The sequence below is a fragment of the Alligator sinensis genome, unplaced genomic scaffold (genome assembly GCF_000455745.1).
Source record: "Alligator sinensis unplaced genomic scaffold, ASM45574v1 scaffold550_1, whole genome shotgun sequence".
In the NCBI taxonomy this organism is placed as follows: Eukaryota; Metazoa; Chordata; order Crocodylia; family Alligatoridae; genus Alligator; species Alligator sinensis.
In genome coordinates this window covers 3,106,285-3,131,240 of record NW_005841980.1, presented here as the reverse complement: position 1 = coordinate 3,131,240, position 24,956 = coordinate 3,106,285, and the positions used below count along the sequence as shown (strand labels likewise).

General features: G+C 51.9%; 1 protein-coding gene across 2 annotated transcripts in view; it reads right to left on the bottom strand.

The window, feature by feature from the left end:
* The window catches only part of FLT4 (fms related tyrosine kinase 4), a 75,509-nt gene that overhangs the window by 3,640 nt on the left and 46,913 nt on the right, over positions 1-24,956 (bottom strand). The window contains exons 10-29 of one of the 2 annotated variants that reach the window (XM_025200990.1): positions 24,443-24,605; positions 20,752-20,896; positions 17,468-17,576; positions 15,593-15,952; positions 15,090-15,236; positions 14,381-14,512; positions 13,815-13,921; positions 13,291-13,426; positions 12,323-12,427; positions 9,661-9,774; positions 9,322-9,410; positions 8,849-8,996; positions 7,289-7,383; positions 6,410-6,532; positions 5,934-6,045; positions 5,531-5,630; positions 5,024-5,129; positions 3,722-3,861; positions 2,436-2,556; positions 1,734-1,819 (exon numbers count right to left, since the gene is read on the bottom strand). In XM_025200990.1, the coding sequence (XP_025056775.1) occupies positions 1,734-1,819; positions 2,436-2,556; positions 3,722-3,861; positions 5,024-5,129; positions 5,531-5,630; positions 5,934-6,045; positions 6,410-6,532; positions 7,289-7,383; positions 8,849-8,996; positions 9,322-9,410; positions 9,661-9,774; positions 12,323-12,427; positions 13,291-13,426; positions 13,815-13,921; positions 14,381-14,512; positions 15,090-15,236; positions 15,593-15,952; positions 17,468-17,576; positions 20,752-20,896; positions 24,443-24,605 (2,638 nt within the window). The remainder of the gene's footprint in view (positions 1-1,733; positions 1,820-2,435; positions 2,557-3,721; positions 3,862-5,023; positions 5,130-5,530; positions 5,631-5,933; positions 6,046-6,409; positions 6,533-7,288; positions 7,384-8,848; positions 8,997-9,321; positions 9,411-9,660; positions 9,775-12,322; positions 12,428-13,290; positions 13,427-13,814; positions 13,922-14,380; positions 14,513-15,089; positions 15,237-15,592; positions 15,953-17,467; positions 17,577-20,751; positions 20,897-24,442; positions 24,606-24,956) is intronic. The other variant, XM_025200991.1, reaches the window with a different exon arrangement.

Genomic DNA, 24,956 nt, shown 5'->3' with positions numbered 1-24,956 from the left:
CCCCCAAGAGCCCCCATCACTCTCTGCAAGGCTTCCCTGCAACAGGGAGACTCCCCTGAAGAGCTGCCAAGGCAGGAACGGGAGAGAGAGACTTGCTTGGTGTGTCCACACCCCACATGCTAACACCTAGTGCCTCCAACAGGCTGGGGATGCTTGCCAACAGCCCATGCCAGCAAGCTAACAGCCGGGGGGGCCCTGAGGAGTTAATCCCCAGCATGCTAATAGAAAGCACATCCAAGCTACTAGGAAGAAGCAAGCTAGCAACCAGTGCTGATACCGAGTGTGCCGACAGTCTGTCCAAGCAAGCTGAACCTGGGTCTGCTAACAGCCTGAGCATGACACAGTATAGCCCAGAGTGGTAACAGCCCGGTCACCTAGGGCACAAACACACTGTGCACCCAGATTTAAATCCTGAACCCAGCACCAGGCCTGACACTTGGGGGTGTGCGTGTGTGCGAACGGTTCTCCCAGGGCCACTTGCTGGCAGCTATTTCAGCTCAGTGGTTGTACTGGTCTCTATAGAGCCCTGCACAGTGGCTGGTGCAGCTGCATTTGTGCTCTAAGAGAGCACCTGGGAAGACAATCAGGTAGAGACAAGTAACAAGGAAGACAGCCCTTGTCCCATCGTGGTCACAGCTGAGGTGTCAGACGGGATGCAATTGGTGGCTGAGACAGACAGACAGGTGGGAAGAGAGGGAAGACAAAGGCACAACACAAAGTTTTGCAGGAAAACAGAAACCTCAGCTCCCCCCTGTCTAAGGCCACTGGGCAGCTAATGACAGAGGAAGGCTTCAAGGATATATTCAGGAAGAGGAGTGCCTCTGGGAAGTCTGGCAGGAGATCTTCCCCGGTGCAGTTGTGGCCTGGAAGGAAATGTGCTGATGCTTGAGGGATGAGTGAACAGGCAACGATCAAAGCTGGTGTGTCCCTGAGAGCAGGCTGACGTGTTAGCATGTCTGGAGGACAGGCTGGGGCTAAATGCCCAAGGGTCTAAAAGGCAAGGCAAGGATGCTGAGTCCAAGGTGATGGAGGAGGGTACACAGCTGCAGACTCAGGGGCTGGGTTTTGCCAGAGCAAACTTATGTGTAGCTCATGCAAGGCCTCTCTGCCCTCCTCCTGCCCCAATGGCAGCATGTCCCAGCGGGACCATTCTGACACACCCTGCACACATGCTCTAAACCCAGAAGTGCATTGTGCTGTTGTTCTGGGTTGACCCTCTGCAGCTGCTCTCGTGACCTCACTCTTTGGATCCTGGAGAGTCTTTATTGGAACATTTCCCAGTTTAGAGAGTGTGGGTGGGAGCAGATGGGCAGGGCAAGCTGGAGGCCGTGCCAGTCAGGTTGCATACCTGCATGGGGCAGACCTGTCCTCCACCCTCTAACACAAGGCACTGGCCTTTGGAGAGAGAAGGGATATTCTGGGAAGGTGAGAAGTGGATGTGGTCTCAGTCTCAACTTCTGGATATTGGAAACTAGCCATAATATAGAATGGGAAGGGATACAGAAAGGGCCTGGCCCTGGAATAGCAGGAGGTGGTATAGGATTTTACCACTTTCTAATGCTTATTCCTTTTGCTCCTGCAAAAGCAGTGTGCCCACTCAGGCCTCTCCTGGCAAAGGGCTCCAGGAATGCAGCTGCTAGGAGCAAGGCTATGGGGAGGCAACCAAGAGAAGCACTGCTCCCTGCATAAAGCAGGCAGCAGAACTCAGCCAAGGGGGTCCAAGTAGGAGATACCTGCATCCACCTTCTTTTCTGTGTCGGTTTTCTATCCTCTCAAATTCCTCAGAGGCCAGAACCATCCCACTGTCCGTTTGATTGTCCTGGGTGGAAGCAAGGGAGCATTATCAGTACCAGCCCTACCAAGTGGTCCTTCCACTCCTGCTGGCATCGTGGGGTGGAAAGCATCATTCATGAAAGCACACACCAGAGCTATCTGCTAGAGAGGTGGCAGCGCTGAGGGAGGTGGGAGACGTTTTTGCCAGGGGATGCTGTGGTTTCAGTGGGCCTCAGCTTTCAGAAGCAGCCTCTGGAAGTCACATTTTCAAATGCAGGGTGTGTGTGTGTACTTTAGGCGACTGGTTTTGAACATTCGCTTCCTTTCCCTGAAGGTACAACCTGTCCCAGCAAACAGTGTGGTACCCAGCATTTTTATGACAAGGCCCCTCAGTAGCTGGGGAATTAATTTTTGAAACTGTGGGAAAATGGAAGTTAATGTAATTTCTAAGCTATCTATTCAACACTCAGACAGGCCAGCGATGGCTCTACAGAAATGCTGTACATGACGGTGACAAACATGCAGGAGCTGGACCGGGTAGTACAGAGATGAACAGATAGACCGCATATGGGTAACAACTCTTCCTCTGTCTATCTCACAGTGAATGGGCCAGAAAATAATGCGCTTCCCTCACTTGCCCTTGTCCCCCAGGCTGCGCTCACCGGATGTGCTTTATACATGGTGTGCATCATGGGGAACTCCTCAAATGTCTTTATTCTGGACGGACACCTTATCTGATTCCCCCCAGTCAGGCAGCCGGGGAATGACACGCAGTTGTAGTATCTGTCAACAGAAACAGGCAGCACATGAGAAAACGAATAAGCCACTCTCTAGATTCATGCTCTGCGAAAGGTCACCGGTCTTGGGCTCCCCTCAAAGAGCTTATCTTGGTGAGCAGGCAACTCTCACAGGCATTCGGGGGGCTCTGGCAGTTTCTAGACACCTCAGGACCCCAGTGCTGTGTGCTAACCTTCTTCTTTTAACACAGTGGCATGGAGGCCTGGGGTGTACTTGGTAGCCGTGTTGGTCTGAGACAAGAAGACATACAAAAACCTAGAACTCTTGGGTCCAAAATGATACCTTTTATTAGACCAAAACTGGGAAATCGGCTGGACACTTTTCTTGCGATTTCCCAGTTGGTCTAATAATGGGTATCGTTTTGGAACCAAGAGTTGTAGTTTTTTTGTATGGAGGCCTGGGGCACTGCTCCTCCGGTGACGGAGAAGCACCCATCAGGGAGGGAGGCAACCGGGCAGGCACTCCAGTCACCAAAAGCTTTCCGTCATCCTACACACCTTGGCTATTCAGCTCCTTAGCCATCTCCTAGAGCTTAGCCACCAGAGATACTGTGGGTCTGTGGTGAGAGAGACACTGGATAAGAGAGGAAATTTTCCATGCATCAATAGTGTCCAAACCCTGCCCTCTGATCATGGAACAGCCTCCCAAGGGTTGAGGCACAGGACCCATCTCTTGAGTCACTTAAAAGTGGACAAAAGAAGGCACCTGATGGATTGGCAGAGACAAACTAGACAGGTAGTTCCCTGGCATAGGAATCCAGGGTCTAGAGTGCATTGCTGGTGGTGGGAGGTCGATGCAGATGATCTGCTCAGGCGTGAGGCCTCTTGCTGGTCACCAGGAACACAATGAGGAAGCTCTGCCTCCCAGCACCGGACTCAGATCTGCTTAAAGGGCATCCCCAAAGCTTAGCTCTATGGAGATTTTCCAAAGGGCACCATTATGGGATCAGCTCCTGGCAGGGTTCTTTCTCCAGGAAGAGCACACACCAACTGCTGAAACGTCCTTAGCCTGACGAAGGGTTTTTGAACCCAAAAGCTTGCTTAATAATTCTTTTCCAACTATTTGGGTTGGTCTAATAAAAGACATCAGATTCACCCAAGGAACCTTGTTCTTCCACCAAGACACTTCCCAGGAGGCACCAGGGACTCACCTTGCTGCTAAACTGTGGCAGCGTATCCTCATGTCAAACTCCTCTTCGTCAGAGTTCTGCTGGGCAGAGGAAGGCACCTGGGAGAAGCCGTCGTCCTCCGAGCTCTGCGAGTCATTCAGTGGGATGTAATCCTTCCCTTCCTGGTGGGAGAGAACACAGGTGAGGAGGTGCATGGAAAACACCAGGAGCAGGCAGGCCAAAACCATCTCCCTTGAGCCCAGTGAGGGAGGAGGCTGGGTGTGTTACGGGGGCTGTGAGTATGTGCTGATGTGTGTGCATTGGAGGAACAGCAAGGAGAAAGAAAGTAGCTAGTCCCCTATCTTGGAAAGGATGCAGCTCCTCAGCTTTTCTCTTGGGGGGATGTTGGTAGAAAGCAGGTGCAGCACTCATTCTGCTGACATTTACCCCAGGGTTCGCTGTTAGCCCCTTTGCAGCCTGTAGGCCACAATGGACACTATGTACAGTGCACAGAAACCAACCCCCTGCCCATACTGGGGATGTCTTGTGCATCGGATGTGCTGCTGTACTGTGCTGACTTCTGGCCAGCACCTGCAGTGTGTTATGCCTGCTGTGCCCCTGATACACCAATGGGACATCAGCATTTGGAAGGCCTGCAGCTGTACCTGGGATGCATTTGCCCTGGGGCACAGCAGCGAAAGGGTTAATTTTGAAGCATGAACAAGGAAACTACAAACCAGAGCTGCACGTTCACTGCATGGCAAATCAGATCTGATCAACTACTGCATGGCAGTAATTAGGAGCATGTGTAGATACATCTGTATATCACCATTAATGGTTAATAGGATAATTGGTTGGTCTGCGTGTCCATGACATTCAAATTTGGAGATACAGTTTCAAAAAGCCTTGCTAATGCCTGGTATTCATTATTGGTGCCTGGTAGAGGCAGGGACTTGCCAGGAGGTAAAGGCAGCTTAAAAACTCCGTAACGTGGAGGCAACTGAGAAAGAACAAGAAGTTGGCTATACTCCCAGCAAGCAGCTAGCAATGCTGTGCTGGGGACTACAGTGAAACATGCATGTCACAGAGTGATACAGATAACAACTGCGTGAGTCTGAACCTCAGCACGTGTCCCTCCGTGTATTTCCCATGTTGCTATACAGATTTACCATCTGTTCATCTGTCCACACATGCACATGCATGCACACACAAACACACACACGCATGGTGTCAGAGGAGGTTGTAGGCGAGAGGTGAATAACTAGTAGTGCAAGGAAGAAAGGGCTGCTTGAAGGAACCGGGCCCAGCACTGTGCTGGGCTGTGACGGTTTGTGAGAGCCTCACCTGCTGGACGTTCTCCTGTAGAAGATCCCCCAAGATCTCCACCAGGTCTGAGAATGTGGGTCTCTCCTTGGGGTCCCCATTCCAGCAGCTCAACATGATGCGGTAACTGCCAAGAGGAAACAATGCTCACTTTTCATAAAACTCGCCCTTCTCAGGCAGCCTGTGGTCCTCAGCTGAATGCAAGGGCTGCTTAGACAGGTGGTGACAGCCCAGTGATGGAGCGAATGATATCTCTCGGGTGAATACCTAGCCGTCTACAACACCATCCCGATTTGGCTACCATGGATGGAAGGAAGCCTGAAGTCAAGCTGTCCTAAGCATCTCTGACTCAGGCATCCTTTTAGGTTTATTTGTCTTCAACTTCTTCCCTGGAGATGATGCTTTCTGGGGCACAGGCTAAAGAGTTGCAAATACATTGTTTGAAAGAGAAAGGGCATCTATCCAGCATGGGTGACCTTCCCTCAGCCTTCTTGGCTCTGTGGTTTGAGTCGGAAGCGTCCCACTCACATTTCTGCCGTGGCGTATTCAGGAGCTCTCATCCTGGTACCATCCTTGAGTCTCTGGCAGAACTCCTCATTGATCTGGACTCCAGGGTAAGGGGAGGCACCTAGAGAGGAAAATTCAAAGATGATAAGGAATAGGGAAAATGAAATCTGCAGAACACCTACATCTTGTCCTCACCCAACCCCACCTCCCAAAACCCCAGAAGAGGCAGGTATGATGCTGCTTCACTCTCCATCCACTTCCTTTACACTCTGTCTCACACTGGAAGGTGCAGTCTTTCTTTTTCCACCTCTCCTTCAGATGTACTGCTGAAAAGGCCACCTGTCCTGTATGGCCTGCCTGCCGAGCCTGCTCTGTGGAAGATCTCCCTCGGAAGTGCATGGTACCCTCCCATCTCAGCACTGACCTAGAGAAAAGATCTCCCAGAGCAGGACTCCAAAGGACCAGACGTCACTCTGGGTGGTGTAGACCTTGTCAAAGATGCTTTCTGGAGCCATCCACTTCAAGGGAAGGCGAGCCTGTGGGACAGAGACATGCCATAGGAATACGGTCATCCTTGCAACCTGGAACAGAGCTATGGGTACCAGTGTGAGAAATGAGACCCAGAACAGCTCCCCCACCCCAGACTTTCATGGGCAGAAGGGATAAGGATGGATGTCAGCTAAGGGAGAAGGAACATCCATGCATCAGAATGTTACATCCCTGTTCTGTGGCGATAGCTGTAAATATATCAATCACTAAGTATCATGTTCCCACTGAGGGACAGATCACTTAAGTTTTCTCTTGCCCAGTCATCTCTTTCTGTTCCTCCTTTGTATTTACCACCCACAGGATAGCCCCAGGCCCAATCCAGATGTGCATAAGCTGAGACCCTCTACTCACGCTGCCCTTCCTGACATAGTCGGGGTCCTTGTAGATGTCCCGGGCTAGACCGAAGTCGCAGATCTTCACCACGTTGTTCTCTGACAGCAAGATGTTGCGCGCTGCTAGATCTCTGTGGATGCACTAGGGGAGAATAGGAAGAGAGGGGCAAGATCAGAATGAGTGGCGTTTGTGCAGGATCAGCCAAGGGAGGCAGAGAAACTGCTGCATCTCCCCCTCACTTCGCTTGTAGCCATGAAAGCAGGGAACCTGCCCCTAGAAACTCTTTCACTTCTGGACACCTGCGGTCAACTCCAGGGGGCTCACAAGGAAGAAGCAGACCTCCCAAGAGCAAATGAATATGCATCATGCTCAGGGCACTTGAGGCAGAATCAGAACAAATATGAAACCCAAAGCAGAATCAAATGATTCCTGCTTCCCCCTTTCTGGAAACCAGAGCATTCTGGTTTGGGGGTTTTGGCAAGAGGGGAAAGATAAAAATTCAAAAGAAGATTGGTTGTATGATTAAGGGACAGGGCAGGGCTCAGGAAATCAGCTGTCTTCCCAACTTGGCCACAGATTTCCCACGAGGTCAGGGCAAGTCCTTTCGTTTCTCTCAGTGCAAGCTTCCCATCTATAAAATGGCGATGGTAATAGTTCCTTCCAGTGCAACGGTTTCATGAGGATATATCAATACAGACAGAAAAATGCCATTGCCATTTTAGAGATGGAGAGCAGACACAGAGATGTGTACTCACACACACACACACACACACACACACACACACACACACACTCTGTCTCTCTCTCATATCTTCATTTCTATTATATGGATATCTTGAAAGACCTATCAAGACAGAGAGATATAAAACAGAATCAGGATACATAAAGCAAGCTCACCTTTCTAGATGCTAGGAACTCCATGCCCCGTGCCACCTGGAAGCTGTAGCAGATCAGGTCTTCCATAGTTAAAGGACTTTGCCACAAATCATCCACTGTCCCAGAAGTGAAAGAAAAAAATCGTTATCTTCCCTGGCTGATAGACTTCACCTTCCACCCCAGCTTGCCTCCAGAACTGCTGGATGAGCTCAGTACCTCGGCAAACTACCAGGATGTTTAATGGAGCCTATTTCTTAAGAGGACCAGCTATAGTCTAGAACAGTGAGTCTCAACTGGGGTGCCTCAAGATCCTTTCAGGAGTGCTGTAGGGTGCCATGCAGTGGTAGCATGGCTAGGTGTGCAAACATAATTCACAAGATAAGCTCATAGACTTCAAATAGGAATCCAGAGTGTTAAAAACATTCTGCCCTGTTGTGATTTTTCTGACTTCTTTGCAACAGAAGAATTGCTCTACTATATTTCTGTAGCCAAAAAATGAGTGAAAACTAAGAGCTGGTATTTTTTGAGACTCCTAAGGGGTGCCCGAGTTTACTCAAGAGAGCTTTGAGTCTAAAAATGATGAGAATCATGTGTCCAGCGTTTTCCCTGCGACCACTTCAGACGATGAAGTGTTCACTAAGGAAGGCTGGTCAAGTCAAGGAAGAAGCCTCCTGCAGCTGATGCTTTTCAATCAGGATTGACAGAGCCTGTGCCAATCCACAGAGCTTGGGGGAGAGGGTGCTTTCAGAGGAACCACTGATTACTACAGTTGCTTGTTAGTATTGAGTAGGATCTGAGGTCCTGACAGATTAGGGCCCCATTGCACCAGACACTATTCATGCATAAAAAGCTGCTGCTGGCTCAAAGAATGCACGATCTGGGTTTATTAATAGAGAGAAAAGATGGGTACAACAAACTAACAAGAACACATGACCACAAACAGTTAGAGGGAGGAAGGAGTGGGCACCATCTCTCTTTCTGGGACTTCTCTGTATCTTTGCTCACATGAGGAGGAGGAAGATGCATGGGCTGGCATCACATGGGGAGAGGAACTTACTGTGTAACCACAAGGAAGTCACTGGTCCCCCATGTGACTTGGTCACCCCAGTTAGGAACCTGAACAAAGCATCTGGTCAGGAGATCTGGGCTCTGTTCCCAGCTCTGCTCTCTGCCCCCAGGAGGGACATTCTCATCTTCCTCTTTCTCAGTTTCCCCATTTGCACACTGGGAACGACGCTGTGAAGCTTTTGAGAGCTCCAGGTGGGAAGCTCTTTGTCAGTAAGAGCTTAAGGATTATTCTGCATCTTAAACAAGTTGCCAAGCTTGTTCAGAGACAGCACTAATCACAGCATACTGAGCTTGGTAACCTCAGAGCACACGCTATCACAAGAGGCCACAGGATTCCAGCTAAGGCAAGGAAAGCAGTCAAACCAACATCACTGGAGATCCCTGTCCCTGTTAGTCAGGGCTCCTTGCTGCACCTTGACAGATACCCTAATGATTCAGTGGTAATTAAACATGGCGCTAATTTAATGGGATGAAACAGGCAGCAAATGGTGAAGGCCAGGGCTGATTACTCACCTTCCTGTATTGGCTGTGCTGTCTGGCTCTTGCTCATCAGAAGCCTGCTGAAGATTGCACTGTCGCTGGTACCCGAGCGACTCCTCCTGTCTGCTCTCACGGCTTCGACAATGGACTGGACCTGGATGCGCTGTCTGGGTGATTTCTCCTTTAAAGCAAACAGCTCAGCGTAAGATGCACAGCAGAGATTTCGTCACCACATTTTGTACCCTACGCTTCCCAGCTCTGGTCTGCCAAAGGGACCCCACCCTGGCCTGGAAGCACCAATCCCCCCTTGGGCAGCAAGTGATGCACACTCTGCATTCACCCATCTGGCAGCACCATCACAGGGAACAGGCACATGCCTAGCCGTGAGGCTTCATTGCATCTGACCATCAGACCCAGGCTTGCTCCAAGCCATCTGCACGCTTCTTCCTTCCCTAACCATGGGGAAAGGTCTGCCAACACCCTGCAAGGTAAGACAGGCCACGCACCCTGTAAGGACTGAATCCTTCTCGTTTGGTTCGCAGGTAGTTGGAGAGGTTTCCATATTTGCAAAACTCCACAATCACCATGAGGGGGCCTCGAGAGAAGAAACAAAGGTGTCAGCAGTTTCCTGGACGGGGAGCTAAATCTGCCCTGACTTCCTCCATGCGTAATTCCATTCTGCTCAGCAGACACGCCATCACATGCGCTCCCAGACGTGTACCAATGCATCCCAACACTCACGCTCCTCTGCTGTCGCACTCACAGGGGAAATGATGCACTGTATGAGGCGGAAGAACTCTGGACTCACTTCCCAGCCAGCTGTCCCAGTGCCGGTGGATATTTACCATTGGGTTTAGTGCAGGCGCCCAGCAGGTTAACAACATTGAGGTGGTTTCCAATGTGAATGAGGATCTTCAGCTCGGACATCAGTGCCTTGTGCTCACTTGCAGTAGCTCCCTCTGGAAAAATACACACCAGATTATGGATCCCCTTGGATTAAAGTGTCTTCCTCCACCCTTGTTTTCCCCAAGGCCCTATCCCCAGTAACCTCAAAACAACGTCGGCCCAAATCATAATTGTGTCAAACATGGTTCCTGTTAGCAAGGCTGTAGCACCAGTGTAGACGAAGTCTTACTACCTTGGCTTATAAAAATACGACAGGTAGACTCCTCCACCCCGCCCAGCTGTATCGCTAGTCTAAGTTATGGTAGGTCAGCCTACTGCTGTTGAAAACTGCAGCCAAAGCTAACGCAACCTGCACCAACAAACTGTTGCTAGTGGTAGCTGGAAGTGTTTAAATCCACTTGGTAGAGGGACAAATTACCAAGTCAGGTCTGCATACACGTGTCCACGCATTTCTAACCTGGCCTATTGACTTCTTGGACTGAGATAATGAGCCATAAACCTTTTGAAGGAAAACCAGAAACAAAATAAATTTGGGTTTTTCAGAGCCTGGCTGTAGACAGCTACAATGGGGTTAGAGTCTCTGACTTGGTTCAGACTCAGAAGTTTATTCTTTAATTCATTTCCTATATTAACCACATTGTTTGAGTAACTCTTTGTCCCTAGAGTTTTTCTCTAGAGAATGCAAGCGGCGGCAGTGATTGCTCTTCAATAGTTATTTATGCTCCAGGTGTTGTGTTGTTGCTCCATGACTCAGCTACACTCATGCACTGAGATGCATCTCTTTTTTGGTGAGCATTTTCTGCTTCTTCCTCCTGTTTTAAGCAGATCTAAGGCTTGCTATTCAGAGCAGTTTGGCCACAGAAATTCTCCCTGCTTGGAGTGGGGCAGGGAAGGGCCTTTCCAAAGAGAGTCTGACGTGTTGGAAGAGAGCTAATGTTAGTGCCTGGTGAGGAATTGCAATCAATGTTCGCACAGTCTTGCTTTCAAACAGGCCTCTGCAATTACTCCCACAGACTTTGTGTGTGCACCTTCGTATGCAAATGGGCACTGAGATCAATGTTTTCCACATGCTAATGCCTATCTGTGTGTGCAGGGCCCTTTGCCTTAGGGGTTGCACATATATGTGGTGCCCAGTGTGCTCAAATAATGTGGAGTGTTTTTAAGCATCCAGGACAGGAGGGTGATGCTGCAGAGGCCTGCTGGAAAATGTAGTCACAGGTTGGAAACCTCAAATCAGCAGCATGCCAAGACAGGGCCTGTGTCTGACAGGTGCAGGGCAGGTCAACCTCTCCTGATTTCAAGAGAATTGCAACCTACTTCTCGCACCTCTGCATTCGATCTTTAAACACAAAATGCCATCCCCTTTGAAAGCAAGGATTAGAATAGCTAGAGCGGCTGTGGAATCTCCATTACCGGCAGGTTTAAGTGCAGGTTGGACAACCATTTGTCTGGGATGGCTTAGACACAGCCCATCCTGCTGAGCAAGGGCTGGATTAGATGGCCTCTTGAGTTCCCTCTCAGCCTTATTTTCTATGATTCTATGAAAAGCAGCTTCCTTGTCAGTCACAGGCCAAACGTCAAGCTCAGGACTGTCTCTCTCTCTCTCCTCTGAGAGTCAGTAAGGCCATCCAAGTCCCTAAAGCAGAGCAGGGAAGGAGCATTTCCTTGCAGTCCTCAGGAACTTAAACTGGAAGCTGGATATCCCAGGGTCCTGGGCGCATGGCTACACTGCTGGAACACAGAGCACTGTACACCGAGGTGCTCGGTGCCTGCTCTGCACATGCTACCTCCTGAAATGGGAGCAATGTGGCCAGCTTGGTAGATGCCTGCCACAGCAGAGCTGAATGGCAGCACTGCATGCAGGTGGCAACATTACTGGCCTTTTGGGGGGCAGCAGGTGTGGAGGGCTCCCGCGTGCTGCCAGGCCAGCCTGGACAAGACCTAATGGTACAAGGAGGCGTCTAATTGGGTTTGCAAAAGCACCTGAGCTGCCTAATTCCAGCAGCATAACTCAGGGTAGCAAGCAGGACACCAGTGCCAAGTGCCCGTTTAAGGGAGCCCAAACTGCCCCCACCACTGCTCCTGTCCCTGCAGCAACGGTTAGCATTTGGGGAACTTGTACTGTGGCAGCAGCAAGACCTGTGCAAGGAGGTAAATGGTCAGCACCCCTAAACTCTTGGCTATGCCTCAGCTGGACCCCCACCAGGGCAGGACCAGCAGGACTGTAGTGGGAGTCAGACACAGTCCCTCAAGGTAGCTTTCTGCATACCTTGTAAAGCTGGCCCTCCCTCCTCTGCAGCGTTACCAGTGCACCCGCATGGGGACAGGATGCCTTCTAGCAGAGGCCAATGGGAGCAAGGGGCTCAAAGCCCAGAGACCTAGAAGTTGAAGGAAGCATGTTCCCTTTACAGCCCCATGCACCTCCCATCCTCTGCCGAGGGCTGCATAGACCTGGGGGCTCTCACCACGTGAGCACAGGGGGATGCTGGAGAGGTGACAAGGGATTCATCTAAATCACTGAGAGTGGTTTCTGTAAGACAGGTATTAGCCAAGCAGCCAGCTCTTCCCCTGCTGTCTGCCCCAGCCTCCTTGGCTCCATACCTTTCAGCATTTTGACTGCCACAGTCTCACAGCTGTTACTCTTATGAATCCCAAACGCGGAGGCTTCCACCACCTTCCCGAAGGCACCATGGCCGAGGACTTTACCTGCCAGGAAGAGAAGGACAGAGGGAAGGTAGCAGCGCCTCTCCTGGTGATGGGAGAACAGGTGGCTCACCTGGGGCCACGCCAGGACAGTGGGACAAAAACAAAACAGGAAACTGGGAGGAAGAGAAAAGGGATGAAAAAGGAAGGGGAAAGAGTAGAGCATTTGCACTGCCCAGGTCGCTGCCTCTCTGGAGGCCGTCATGAAAGGATGAATGGGGGAGCGGAGACAGACCCAGCGCTGACAAAGCACAGGAAGGAAATCGCTTGCTGAGGTGAGGCACCATTTGTTGCCCCCGAGTGGAGTTTGTGGGAAAGGTGAGTGCGACACCTTGGAGCAGAATGGCGAGGGCGGATGGTGCTATTCCAGCCCCCGGCATTCCCACATGCAGCCCTCTCAACCCTCCGGAGGCTGCGCAAGAAGTGGAAGTGGGGACAGGGGGTGCGGGTGTTGGGGTGATGGGGCAGGGGGCATGCCTCAGCTGGAATGCCTCTGCCCTCCTCCAGCATGCTCCCTCAGCAAAGGAGCCTTGGGCTACCTGGAAGCCCCTGGGCTTCTGGCACCTTTGCTTCACAGGGAGCAAGGAGAGCAGGGCCCTAGAGTGGGCTGATCTTGGGGACTTGGCCATGGCTACAGGGTGAGCCCTAAAACCCAGGTATACAGGAGCCCCGGAGAAACAAGGCAGTGAAATCCAGGAGCCTACAGCATGCCCAAGGGTGGTGGCCAAGTGTACCCAGAGCCATCTCTGAGCCCTGCATTGGGGACAGAAGCTGGGGACCCGATGCTGGCAGGAGGCAGGGCACACAGAAGGAGAGCTCAGCCCCCAGGCACAGCCCAGAGCTTGCAGTGCCTGGCTGCCCCTCACCTAAGCGGAGTCGCTCCCGGGGGAACTCCCACTTGCTGGAGTCGTAAGGCAGGTATTCGCACTGCTCCTCCAGGGGCACTGCGCCGGGGTCCATGATGATGGACAGGTAGCCAGTCTTGATGTCAGCATGGGCGGGCTGCAGGAGCCAACAGATAGGGAGTCAGTCTCATTTCCAGTGGGAAGGCACCCCCCCAGCTGTATGGTGCCCTAACACCTGACCCTCAGGTCTGCTCGAAGGGGATCTCCTACTTCCCCTCAGATCCTGTGCTCTGTGCCCTTAGTCCAATGCCAAGGCTACCCCTCCTCCTTCTCCCCAGCCTTGTGGCCACTGTACCTGGAAACAAACCAGCCCAGGGAATCATACAGTGCACGTCCCATCAGTGACGTGAGAATAAGGTTTCTGCAGGTGCTGCTGGAAAGGTCCCTTCAGCTGCTATGCCCTCCCTCCAGGACATGCAAGAGGCTTTTGAGCTCCTCTCTCTCACTCCTACCTGCCCTCCTCCACCTCTCCCCCCACAACGCACCCTTCTGATATTACAGAAGATGAGAATGAGGAGGATCCAGAAGAAGACGGCAATGACCCCCGTGCCAATGAGGATGACAATCTCTACGTTGGTCTTGTCATCGGAGCCTGTGTGTGGGGGGGACGACAACGGTGGGATCAGGAAGATGCTCATTCACCACTCTCCGCCCCAGCCTGGCCCACCCTTGCCATGTGCCCCGGGACACATGAGGAGGCAGGGGTTGGAGGAGATGAGACAGTGCATTCCCCTCACACTGAGCTAAGCACAGGTGCTGCTGTGAGAGCCCTGCCTCCCATCAGAGAGCCCTCGGCATGGTCCAACACCTTGTGAGTGAGCCACATCTGCATGTCTGTGGAGAACACTGCTCAGCAACTCAGTGGCATGCTCGTTCCCTCTCCTCATGATGTCTTCTCTTCAGCAAGACCAAGGTGCCTTTGTTCCCGACTGCCCACTGCACCAGCTCCCTTGAAGCCCATGGAAGCAGTAGGGGCCCTTGTCTGCACCCCCACCCGAAGCCTCAAGAGACTGTTCCCCATGCATCTAATGGCTGGGGTAGCTGACGGTACCTTCCACAGAGACGCTGGCCGAGGAGTTCACACAGCCCTTGGCGTTGCAGACACTGCACAGGTAGAGGCCAGCGTCCTCTTCTCGCACCCTCTGAATGCTCAGCCTCTGGTTGGAATCTGCCAGGTCAATGCCTGAAAGGTGCAGAGGACTGCGGGTATCAGGGTTGGCTGGGGCGGGCCCGGAAAGGAAGAGAGCCTCATGCTAGATAGACTCAGACTCAACATAAGGCATATGCTTTATATAGGAAGGGTCATTTGCAAGTGGGGCCTCTTGCCCAGGGCTGCAGTGGAGTCCCCATCTCTGAATGTTTCCAACTCAAAGCTGGGTGCCTTGTAAGAGCTGTGCTCTAGTTTGACTAGAAGTTGACGGAGTGCAGACAATATCTAATGCTACTAGTCCCTGGTGTGGTTTGACACCCCGCATAAGAAGACCCTGTCTGCACAGGCCTCCGAGCTTAGCTTCCCAGCTATGCACAGGCACAGTACAAATGCACCTATGTTCAAGTCAGGTCCTGGTGTCATGTGCTCGGCCAGTGAAGACACAGTCAAATCATGGTGGAACCTAACATCCAACCCTGTTCCAGACCTGCTGTGCAGCACAGGGGCCTAGAGTCTAGGCCACATCCACATATGGTAGCAGATATGCCTGGCAGTCCTGTAGAGGCAGACCCCCCCCACCTTCTGCTCCACCCCTGCAAACCAGATGTACCTGAGACCTCTTCCACCAGCTTCTCATCCTTGTACCAGCTGATGGCAGGAATGTGATTGCCGTCCACCTTGCATCGCATCTCTATCGAGTCACTGACGTTCACCCAGATGTCTGTCAGGTTCTGCTTCAGTCTGGGGATCTCCAGGGCTAAAGGAGCAGCATGCAAATAAAGAGGAGGCTGAAGAAGGGCAGGAGCTTTATTGCTCTGAAAACACCTGGACCCCTATGGGAGTGGGAAAGGAGTCTACAAAGGGGGAAGAAGGGGCTATATAGAGCAATGGCAGAGGCTCCAGCTTCTGCTGGCGGAGACACCAGTGCTGCAAGCTTGCCATTGCTGCTAATGGCCCATTTGCTCCAGCCCTTCCTGGTCCTCTCCATGTCCCTTGCTCTGCACATTTATGCAAAGCCTGTCCCTTGCCTTGTCCCCCTTTTACCACCCCAGCACATGGGGCCCATTTAGGCTTTGCGCATGCCCCCTGTCCTCCCCAACCCTGGCTCCTCACCCTGAACCGAGATGTATTTCTTGTGGCAGTGCTTCTCTCGGGTCTTTCGGTTCTGGACCTCGCAAACATAGTCGCCCTCCTCGCCCAGCGAGATGTTGGGAATGGAGAGCAGCAGGGTGGCATCGTTGGAGTCGGGTTTGAAGTGCAGCTCCCCTTGCATCTTGGTGGCATAGTGGTGGACGTTCTTGCAGTCGAGCACCAGCGGGTTGCCTTCCTCATCGTGTAGCTTGGAGAGGTTCAGCCGGTACCACTGCAGGTTCTCGTAGGTGTAGTTGTCGGCGTTGCAGCTCAGCTGGAGGTCTTGCCCCTCAACGGGCTCCTCCGATGGCTGAGTCTCTATCTTAAATCCATCTGGAATGGCTGCCAGGAAAACAAGGCATGTGTGGCTGAGATTTATGGCTCATCTGAACTGAATGGCCTTACAGGGTAGAATTGTAACTGTGCTGAACTCCCCGAATCCACCCTGTACAAAGAAATCTTTCCAGAGCACAGCTGCAGCTTCCACGTTTTGGCAAGAAATAACTACAGCTAGGAGGGGTCGCAGGTGATGCACTGAAGTCCTGAGCTCAAGTTAAGACCAGGTCACAAGTCCAGCGAGGTTGGGAGGTCTGAACCTTGCGGTCAGTCTAAGGCTCCTGCTACACATTACATATATCACACAATGAATTGCACAATAAATTTAGACCACCCACATGAGCAAAGTAATTATCATGAGATAAAAATGATTATCCAGCTATGAAAAGGGCCAACCCACTATAAAGTGACTTCTTGAAAGAGGGTAACAACTTTACCACTGGTTTCTATCCAGCTTTCATTTGAATGTATGGCGGGGCCCTAAGTGTTAAAACAGGGTCCTAAGCTGCTTCCACTAAAAAAGTGCTTGCACCCACCCTTTGCACATTGACGAGGTGTGTATGCAGACAAGGTAAGTGCCTACCTGCCCACACAAACAACAACTCTTGTTGCTATTCATGGGGCTGTGACGGGCTCTTTACACATAGGGATGAAGACCAGTCTCCCCCCTCCCCGAACCATTTGTACTCTCAAGAGCACTCTGAATCCGCACCACCAGGACATCCTGCAAAAATCCCAGACTCTGCAGGACTTGGGCCTGTCTAGCAAGGGGGAATGCTGGTCAGGCCTATATAAGGGCCTCTTATACTGCATTTCCCTGTCCTTTTTGTGCCTTAAGCCAGTTCTGGCAGTCTCCAAACTTTAACCACAGCTCTCTGGGATTCACTTCTTCCCTGCACTCCCACCAAGCGCCTTGGGAATGGAGCACAACCCCTTTGGGCCAGTGCAGTTGGGGCATACAGCACTAGGGGGAGATCTTACACCAGACACACCTGAGAGCCGCACGCTCCAATTTTGCTGCTGTGACAGAACAAGGCTGCAAACTCTTCCTTTGGAGGCAGGCAGGAAAGTTGCAAGAGGAACAGAAAGGACTCTCAGTCACACTACCGTTTTGAGTCCCTGAAGATGCCAGCATGGGCACCGTTTTTCAAGTACCAGCTGAGTAAAAGCCTGCAGCAGCAGCCCTGGCTGGCAGATAGTGATTTTTTACTTTGAGGCTGAGTTTGCTGCCAGGACCTTGAGATGGACCTGCTGCAGGCTGCTCCGTGGGGTCATGCCTTGAACTGATTTGGCAGCTGATGCCAACACATAATGTTAAGGGGAATTTCTCATGGTAAGTGCATGACCCAAGTGCTCTGGGATCAACTTGAGTGGCCTGATGGCTTTCCAGGTGGAGCTTAAGGTGTTACAAAGCCACATATGTCCTGGGACTGGATATTTGAGGGCCTTCAGACAGACAGACAGACAGACAGATGGCCATGGAAGGGATGGAAATTGCCCTGGCATATTTGTGGTACTCACTGGTTACATAGAAGTAGATCAACCGCTCATCTCGGCCCACTTTGTTGGAAGCAACACACTTGTACATGACGGAAACGTTGGCTTCCTGGATCACCAGTTTGCTGACGGTCTGATAAAGGAAGCAAATGTCAGAATGTATGATAGGGGGAGACAGGCTCTTCTTGGGCCAACACAGGGCAGGCAGTAAAACACACAGCAAATTCCTCTTCCTCACCCCCCAAAAAACCATAAAGTGCTGTTCCACTCTGAAAAAAAGAGAGATGGTGTAAAAACTGGCCCCTTGGTCTTCAACAGGTTTCTGTGCATTTAGAAATCAAATCTTCCCCGTCTAGCATCTGGCAATACCTTTTTTGGCTTTCTATGCCCATTGACAATGCAGAGCCAATATGGGGTGCGTACACATGTATTAAGTAGACTTAAAATAAGGTGACTTATCTAAGCCAACTTAATTAACACACGTTGGACTGTATACATGTACAGCTGCTTGACATGGTGACAGCCATCTTGAGAGCTAAGTCGACTTACCTAATGAGACTCAAGATAAGACACCTAGGAGATGTATTATCTTACACCACATTTAAGTCGATTCTGCTCCATATACATGTGTACAGTCTGACAGTTAAGTCAACTTAAAAAAGTTAAGTTGGCTTAACTGCCAGAAAATTAGTACAGGTGTATGCACCCACAGCTACTAGATAAAGAGCAGGATCCCATTCTTAATCATGCCTCAAAAACAGGATTGTGTGCTAAATTCCAGCAAGTGCATGAGGGCAAGTCTCCAGAGGGCTCTGGAGAGTGTGGGGCTCTGCCAGTGGTCCTCAATGCCCTCTAACTATTTAGTACAGGTGAGAAAGAGTGAGAAGGAAAGAGCTTGGATAGATTTACAGGTTCCAAATGCAGGCTTGTGGGACTTGGGTTGCCATCTGGGTACAAAAAGCCCATCTGCTTATTTGTAACTGGGGCACAGGTAGATGTGGAGCCCCACCAGGTTGCTTTTACATTTTATAGTTACCTCTCACATCAGAAGGGCACCTTGGCCCTCATTCAGGAAAGCAGACCTGTTCAGCAAAGCAGTTAAGCACATGCTTACTGGCTAGCTGAATTCAGTGGGCAGTAAGCAGATGCTTAAAGTATTTTTAGCATACGGAGAAGTTCAGGGGCCTGAAAACACTGTGGACCTCACCGCTTTAGGCCATTTTTTCTGCATTCTGTAAATCCCAAGCTTTCATTTAGAAATTTCAAAAAAAGCCGCTCCCTTTTCCCATTGCCAAGATACAGCCAACACAAAGTAAACAGCTCTGCGGCTGTTCTGTTCCTCAACATTAGAGGAAACTGTCTCCAGCAAAAACAATAGCATCGACAGCAAAGATTGGAATTTGCTCTTCCTCCACCCTCTTCACCTCGCGGAGGTACGGACTTCAAAGCGATGTGTTATTTGAGCACTTTCCCTTTGAAATGCTCTGTGGTATGAATCCCTGGTTCCTTCTTTTGAGTTAAAGCAACAAGACAGTGCAGAAAGCTATGACAATACAATATCTAAAAAGCACCAGAAAATGCAAAAACAATTCAAGTTCCTATAACAAGGATAGTTTGCTCCTGCTATGCAGCCGGGATGCTTTAAGTTCTAAGCATGAACAAGGACCCCAAGCACTCCAGTAGTGCGGTGAGGCCCAGAGAAGGAGTCGGTGGAGAAACACAATCTGAGGACACAATTTCCTTTCCTAAGTAGCGGAGTGCTCTTCTCCCAGAGCTTTGGAGGCTCCCATTGGTTTTGCCGCCTGAGGTCCTTTGGGATATTTCATTAAAATAACCCCTGACGAGCAGGTGCATGGGAGGGGCAGAGGGGAAGAATATATGGGAAAGAGGAGGAAAGGGGCAGGAGAAGGAGGAGAAGAGCCAAGAGAGCTAGCTGCTAAGAGAAAAGACGAAAACCATGCTAAGAGGCGCCAGGTGCCACCACCGTCACCAGCTCCTGCTACACCTCTTTGTCACGTCGCCCTTCATCCATGAACAACTAACCCCGAAGGGAAGGGTCTGGAGCAGAGTCACAGGCAGCATCCTCCCGCCTGTCACCCTTTCTGGCACAGCGATGAATTCCTGGCCGGGGCGTTGGAACAGGACGGGACTTTGGAGGTGTGTATGAAAACAGGAAGTGACTTTAGGAAATGGGGAGCGTTTGTTTGTTCTTGAGCCTGTATCCCTCTGCGCGCGTTTGGTGCCTGACACTCCAGCCTGGAGCAGGAAGTTAGTCATGGCGGGGCGCACATACTTCTGACACTTATGGCTACCAGAGGGATGGAAAGACACAGCTATTCAGCGCTGGCCGGGCCTGGCCGTGTCACACGTCAGAAAGAGGGAGTGGAGTCCCTTCCAGGGAGGAAGCATGCTGCAGGAGCCAACGGCTCGGGCTCCACGGGGCATGCACGCACTCCCATGCTTTCATTCACACCAGCGCTGTTCCATACCACCTCCGTTTACTGGCTTTTCTCCCACGCCAAACTGAGTCTCAAGTGAGTGGTTGTTATCCCAGGATGTTCAGAGATTCAGAGTCCTATCCTGTCCTTCAGGGGTAGGTCGGTGTCTGATTCGCAGCACTGGGCTGGCTTTCCCCAGCTGATGGTCTCTACTTCATTTACTGGGATTCTGCACCTGAGCAGTGATGCCTGTGTCCGAGAGCAAAAGCATGGGGGTTTATGGGACAGAGGAGAGCGTTTTGCCTCTGGGGAAGAGATAAGGTGGAACCTAATTGCGGCGGGGAACAACCTTCCCTTGAGGCTGGTTTGGTAGAGACAGGCTTGAGATGTTTATCAGGTTGCAGGGAACTAGCTTGCCGGCATCTCTCTGTGTCTTGGGCCCCCTCTCTCCCTGGCTTGGACTTTTGCTTCACAGCTTGGTTGTTGGCTGGCAGCAAACCCACGAGGCAACAGGAGACGGTAGTGGAAACCCCCCAAGATCTGCCCCGGGTGTCCAGACATGCCTGCTGCCTTCCCCAGGTGCTCTGGCTGGTCCAGCAGGCTCGATGATGGGGAGCTAATCTGAACTGAACTGCCAGCTGCACCGTACCTAGACTCCTGGCAGCCCCTGGCAAAATTTTAGTTATCGCCCCCCACTTCACCTTCACCAGGGATAATAATAATAATAATAATAATAATAATAATAATAAAAAAAATGACCATTCTGGGGCCCCCTTTCTGTCTGGGCACCCAGTTCATCCATGCCCATGTCCGGCCCTGACTACCAGAGAGCTCTGCATCACGAGGAGGGACCTAGAGAAACAGCCTCACCTTGTTTCTTCCTTCCACAAACTCTGTCCAGGTCTCAATGTTCTCAATGGGGTTCACGGCGTCCTGCAGTGACACGTCCTTCCAGTCCTTGCACTCGGGCATCCGGTCCCGCTGATGCCGCTTTGCTGCCCGTCGCCGACTGTGGCTAATTCGGCAGGGAGGGGAGAAAGGGAAGGGAGAGAGGGTGTTAGCTGAGAAGGAGACAAACAGAGGGCTTGAGACCCGGAGGCTCCTTGCGCTGGGACAAAACACACTTTTTGGGCTGGGGAATGGTCTCGGTTACAATACTTCATGTCCCCATGTGGGCAGGTCTCACCAAACCCCTTGAGCTAGGCAAGAGGATTACTTCTGTTTGGGGGGAAACACTGCGGCAGGGAGAGGGAAGCGACCAGCCCAGCGTGGCCACTATTTTAGCTACAAGTTTGTCCTGCCCTCCGAAAGCAGGAGGAGGCTGGAAAGGAAAGCCAGTTACTCCTGCCGAGGCCGGTTTCTGGCTGAGCTCTGAATCCACATTACGATTCCCTGGAGATGGATCCAGAGCGCAGAGGGCTGAAATGCCACCACCCGGCTCGCTGCCGGGGAGTGATTGCAGATGTTTCTGCTCCCCCACCTGGTGGCTCAGGTCCACCAAAACCCCGCTCTGGGGCCGAAGGAAATGTCTCCAGCACAGATGCTGAAGGCAGCGAAGAGAGAAGGGAGTGACTGAATCTCCTTGGCCCGGGTGCTTTCCAACGTGGGGGAAGGAGCCCGAGGCTGTTCAGCCTTTGATCTTCCAGGAGTGCAGAACCCAGATCTCATGGGCAACCTGGCAGCCAAAGGTGTCCTCTGCCAGGTGCATTTAAGAAAGGCAGGTGGGCGATGTGGAAAGGAGAGGAGGGTCGGCCAGAGACCCCCGGAGCAGGGCACGAGGGTGTCCTTGGGGGAGCAGTGGGGGTCTGGGGGCCAGTGGAGTGAGCAGAGAGCATCTCCAGTCTGTGAAGGGGCTGGTGCTTTGCAGCTTGAGCAAACCAGGGGCAAGGGGCACAGGGCAGAGCGACTCTGCTCCGTGGGTGCATGGGGGTAAGGGCGAGGGGGAATCTGCCGGTCGCGCAGGGCAGAGGGCTCGATGTTTTGCGGGGATCTGTGTAAACAACAGGAAGTCAGGAAGAAGCCTCCTGCATCCTCTGGAGCTGCACTAAGCAGAAATGCCGCGGCCTTGGGAGACAGTGCTCATAACTCACCGGCCCCTCTGCTTCCTGACAGGGCCACAAAGCGCTCGTGTGCTAGTGGAAATGCCCTGGCTTCCTTGCCCCTGGCGGCAGTGCCTTTGAGGCTTGGGTGGTTGTGCAAGCGTGCCATTTCCTCCAGGCCTGTGACTCTCCCCCTCTGCCAGCTCCTGCTGGCTCCGCTTCGCCCTCTGGATGCATCCGCACAAAGCCTTTCCCTTGAACCGCAGTGGGGACCGGAGAGAGAGCGAGCCCCCCGGAGCCCGCTGCCATTTGACCACCGCAGCATCTATTTTGAGCAGGGTGCGATAGTGCAGGGATGAAGAGACCTGGGACTTGCTACACAAGCAGCTCTTACAAGGCTGCCTGCCCCAGGACTACGGGCAGCGAGGGATTTTGCAGGAGGAAGTCTAGTGTAGACAGGGCCTTCCAGAGACCCCTCACCTTTACAACTCATCATGCTGAAGGCCCTGTACTGCAGAGACTCTTTCCGGCCACAAAAGGCCAGCAGGATCCTTTCCAGAGCCTACATCAGCCAGTGGAGCTGGGGAAGAGGACTGGAGGGTCCCCTATCCCCCAGAGCCTGAGCATGCACAGCCTTTGGCCCCTACTCCTCTGGTTGTAGGTCCTGCACATCACAGGCTGTCAATGTTTAAATAAAGAGAGGGTGAGGAGCAGGTGTCAGTTTTTGCCTTAGCAAGGGGCAGGGAAATCATGGCCTGGAGCTTTGCATGCAACCGGTGGTGAAAAGGAGGCAATGATGGCAAAGTGAGATCAAGACCACAGAGCGGGTCAGTAAGAGAACCCAGGAGTCCTGACGCCTCCCAGTTGACAACTGGTTCCCGGCCTTGCCTCCTATTGTGCTACGTAATGGTGTAAATGTTACACATGCACACCGTGACTAGAGGTCTGACGGGTCTGCAATCATTGACCGCATGACCTTAACTATGTCACGACCTGCTTTTCCTAAGAGGAGCACCTCGTGTTACATCACACCTCTTCGGTGGGAAAGCTTGCAATGCTCACCTATGTTCCTGAGCGGTCACTGTGGGATTGATGGGTGATTGCAGTCTGTGAGACCACACAATTGGTTGTGCATGAGATGGACAGGAGTGGTGTGGTTAAAGGGCGCGAGAGCTGAGGTGTGTGTGAGCAGGTGTGCGAACTGCGGTGTAAGAGGTGTGCGAGGATTGGGCAAATACCATGCCCAAGTTGGTGATTTTTGGCTCAGATCAAGTGGGGGCATCTGAATCGCAAGACCTCCAGGCTTGGGTCTGCACGTAGGATGCCTGCCAATGGATTTGGGAATCTCTAAAGTCTCAGGGTGAGAGCCTGGGATGGAGGATGCTCATCGGTTGTAGCGCCATATGTGATATTTTGAATGAATAGTTCTGCCTGCTCCATTGATATGGTTTTTGGAACAACTGAGTTCTGCTCAATCAATATGATTTGGAATTGATTTGACCTGGAACACGAAATGTATTAATAAAAAAAAAAAATTGGTGTGAAATCTTGTGTATGAGTAAGGCCCAATGCTGTGAGGTGGGACGCACGTCAGGTGGTGGGAGTTGAGAAGGGAGCCTGGGCCATGGGAGACGATACTCCGAGACAGTGGAGTATACTCGAATTTGGCCTGAAGTACATCTCGAACCTTTCGTCTGAAGGAGTGGGTAACATATAGTTTATCCTTTTCCCAGTGATGTGCCGAGTCCCCGGTGGGAAAGGTACAGAAATCTTCACTGGGGAGAACGGGGGGCGGTGGAAGAAGAGCTGCATGGCTGTGCCGGGGCAGTGGGCGACAGCCTGCCTTGGGGAGAGTGCTGACGGGAGCGAGCACTGTTGATTTTATGTTTCCTGTTATTCTCTGTATACTTGTGTAGTCTGTTTATACTGGTTAACCTTCCATGGTTGTTGTCACCATTATCTTTTAAATACAGTCTTGTGGCTGAACTTTAACTGTGGCGCGTTCTAATTATCGCCTCGGAGTGGGGGCAGGCCGTAGGCCAATGCCCGGCGGGATCTAACCCTGTGAACTCACCATTTCTTTTCAGGACCCAGGATTTCTTTGAGAAGGTCTAACAACCCTGATTGACTTTAAGCAGCCCTGGGTTCTTCACTTTCTTGCTCCAAGTTGTAGACAACGCCACTTTCCATGTACCAAAGAGTTGTCCAACAGCCACTCTCCCCCACCCTATCTGCCATGCCCAGCTCTGAGGGTCACAGAATCAGATCCATACAAAATGAGGGTTGGAAGGACCTCAGGAGGTCACATCTAGTCCAGCCCCCTGCTCAAAGCTTGACCAGCCCCAACTACATCATCCCAGCCAAGGCTTTGTCTAGCTGGGTCTTAAAAACCTTTGAGGATGGAGAGGCCACAACCTCCCTGGGCAGCCTGCTCCTGGCCCAGGAGCTTCTCCTGAGTGATCTGACAGGGACCTGGGTGCCCAGTCCCCTCCTCAAGAAGCCAGGATAGGAACAGGACTTACAGGCTGCGTCGGGAGAACATCCGGCAAGGCATCCACGGCCTCCACTGCCACTGGATCGTTTCGGGTGCTGGGATGCCGTAGACTGTGCAGGTGAGGGCTTGATGGCTTCGGCGGGAATAGATGCTCGGGGAAGATGCTTCCTTCTCGTGGATGTGCGGAGGAACTGAAATCAGTAGAACAGCCGGCTGCGACACCTGGCACCATCCTGGTTGCCCCTTTGTTGGGCTGCCATCTGGACATGACCCCTTCCCTGTCCTGCTCTATTAAAAGATGGGTCTCTGGAGCTCTCTGGGCTTCACAGCAGCTGAGTCCAGCTGCAGGCTCTTGGCCGGGTGGTGAACTGATGCAATGGACCTGAACCTCTGAAATGTGGAGGTGGGTGTGGGGTGGGTGCTGCAGGGTAGGTTGCACTTAGCTATATTCAACACAACTGAATCCTTCCCCCATGGGACATCACTGATGTATCACAGCAGCTTCTGGCAACCCACCACCACAGTCCACTCCTGTCAGGCCC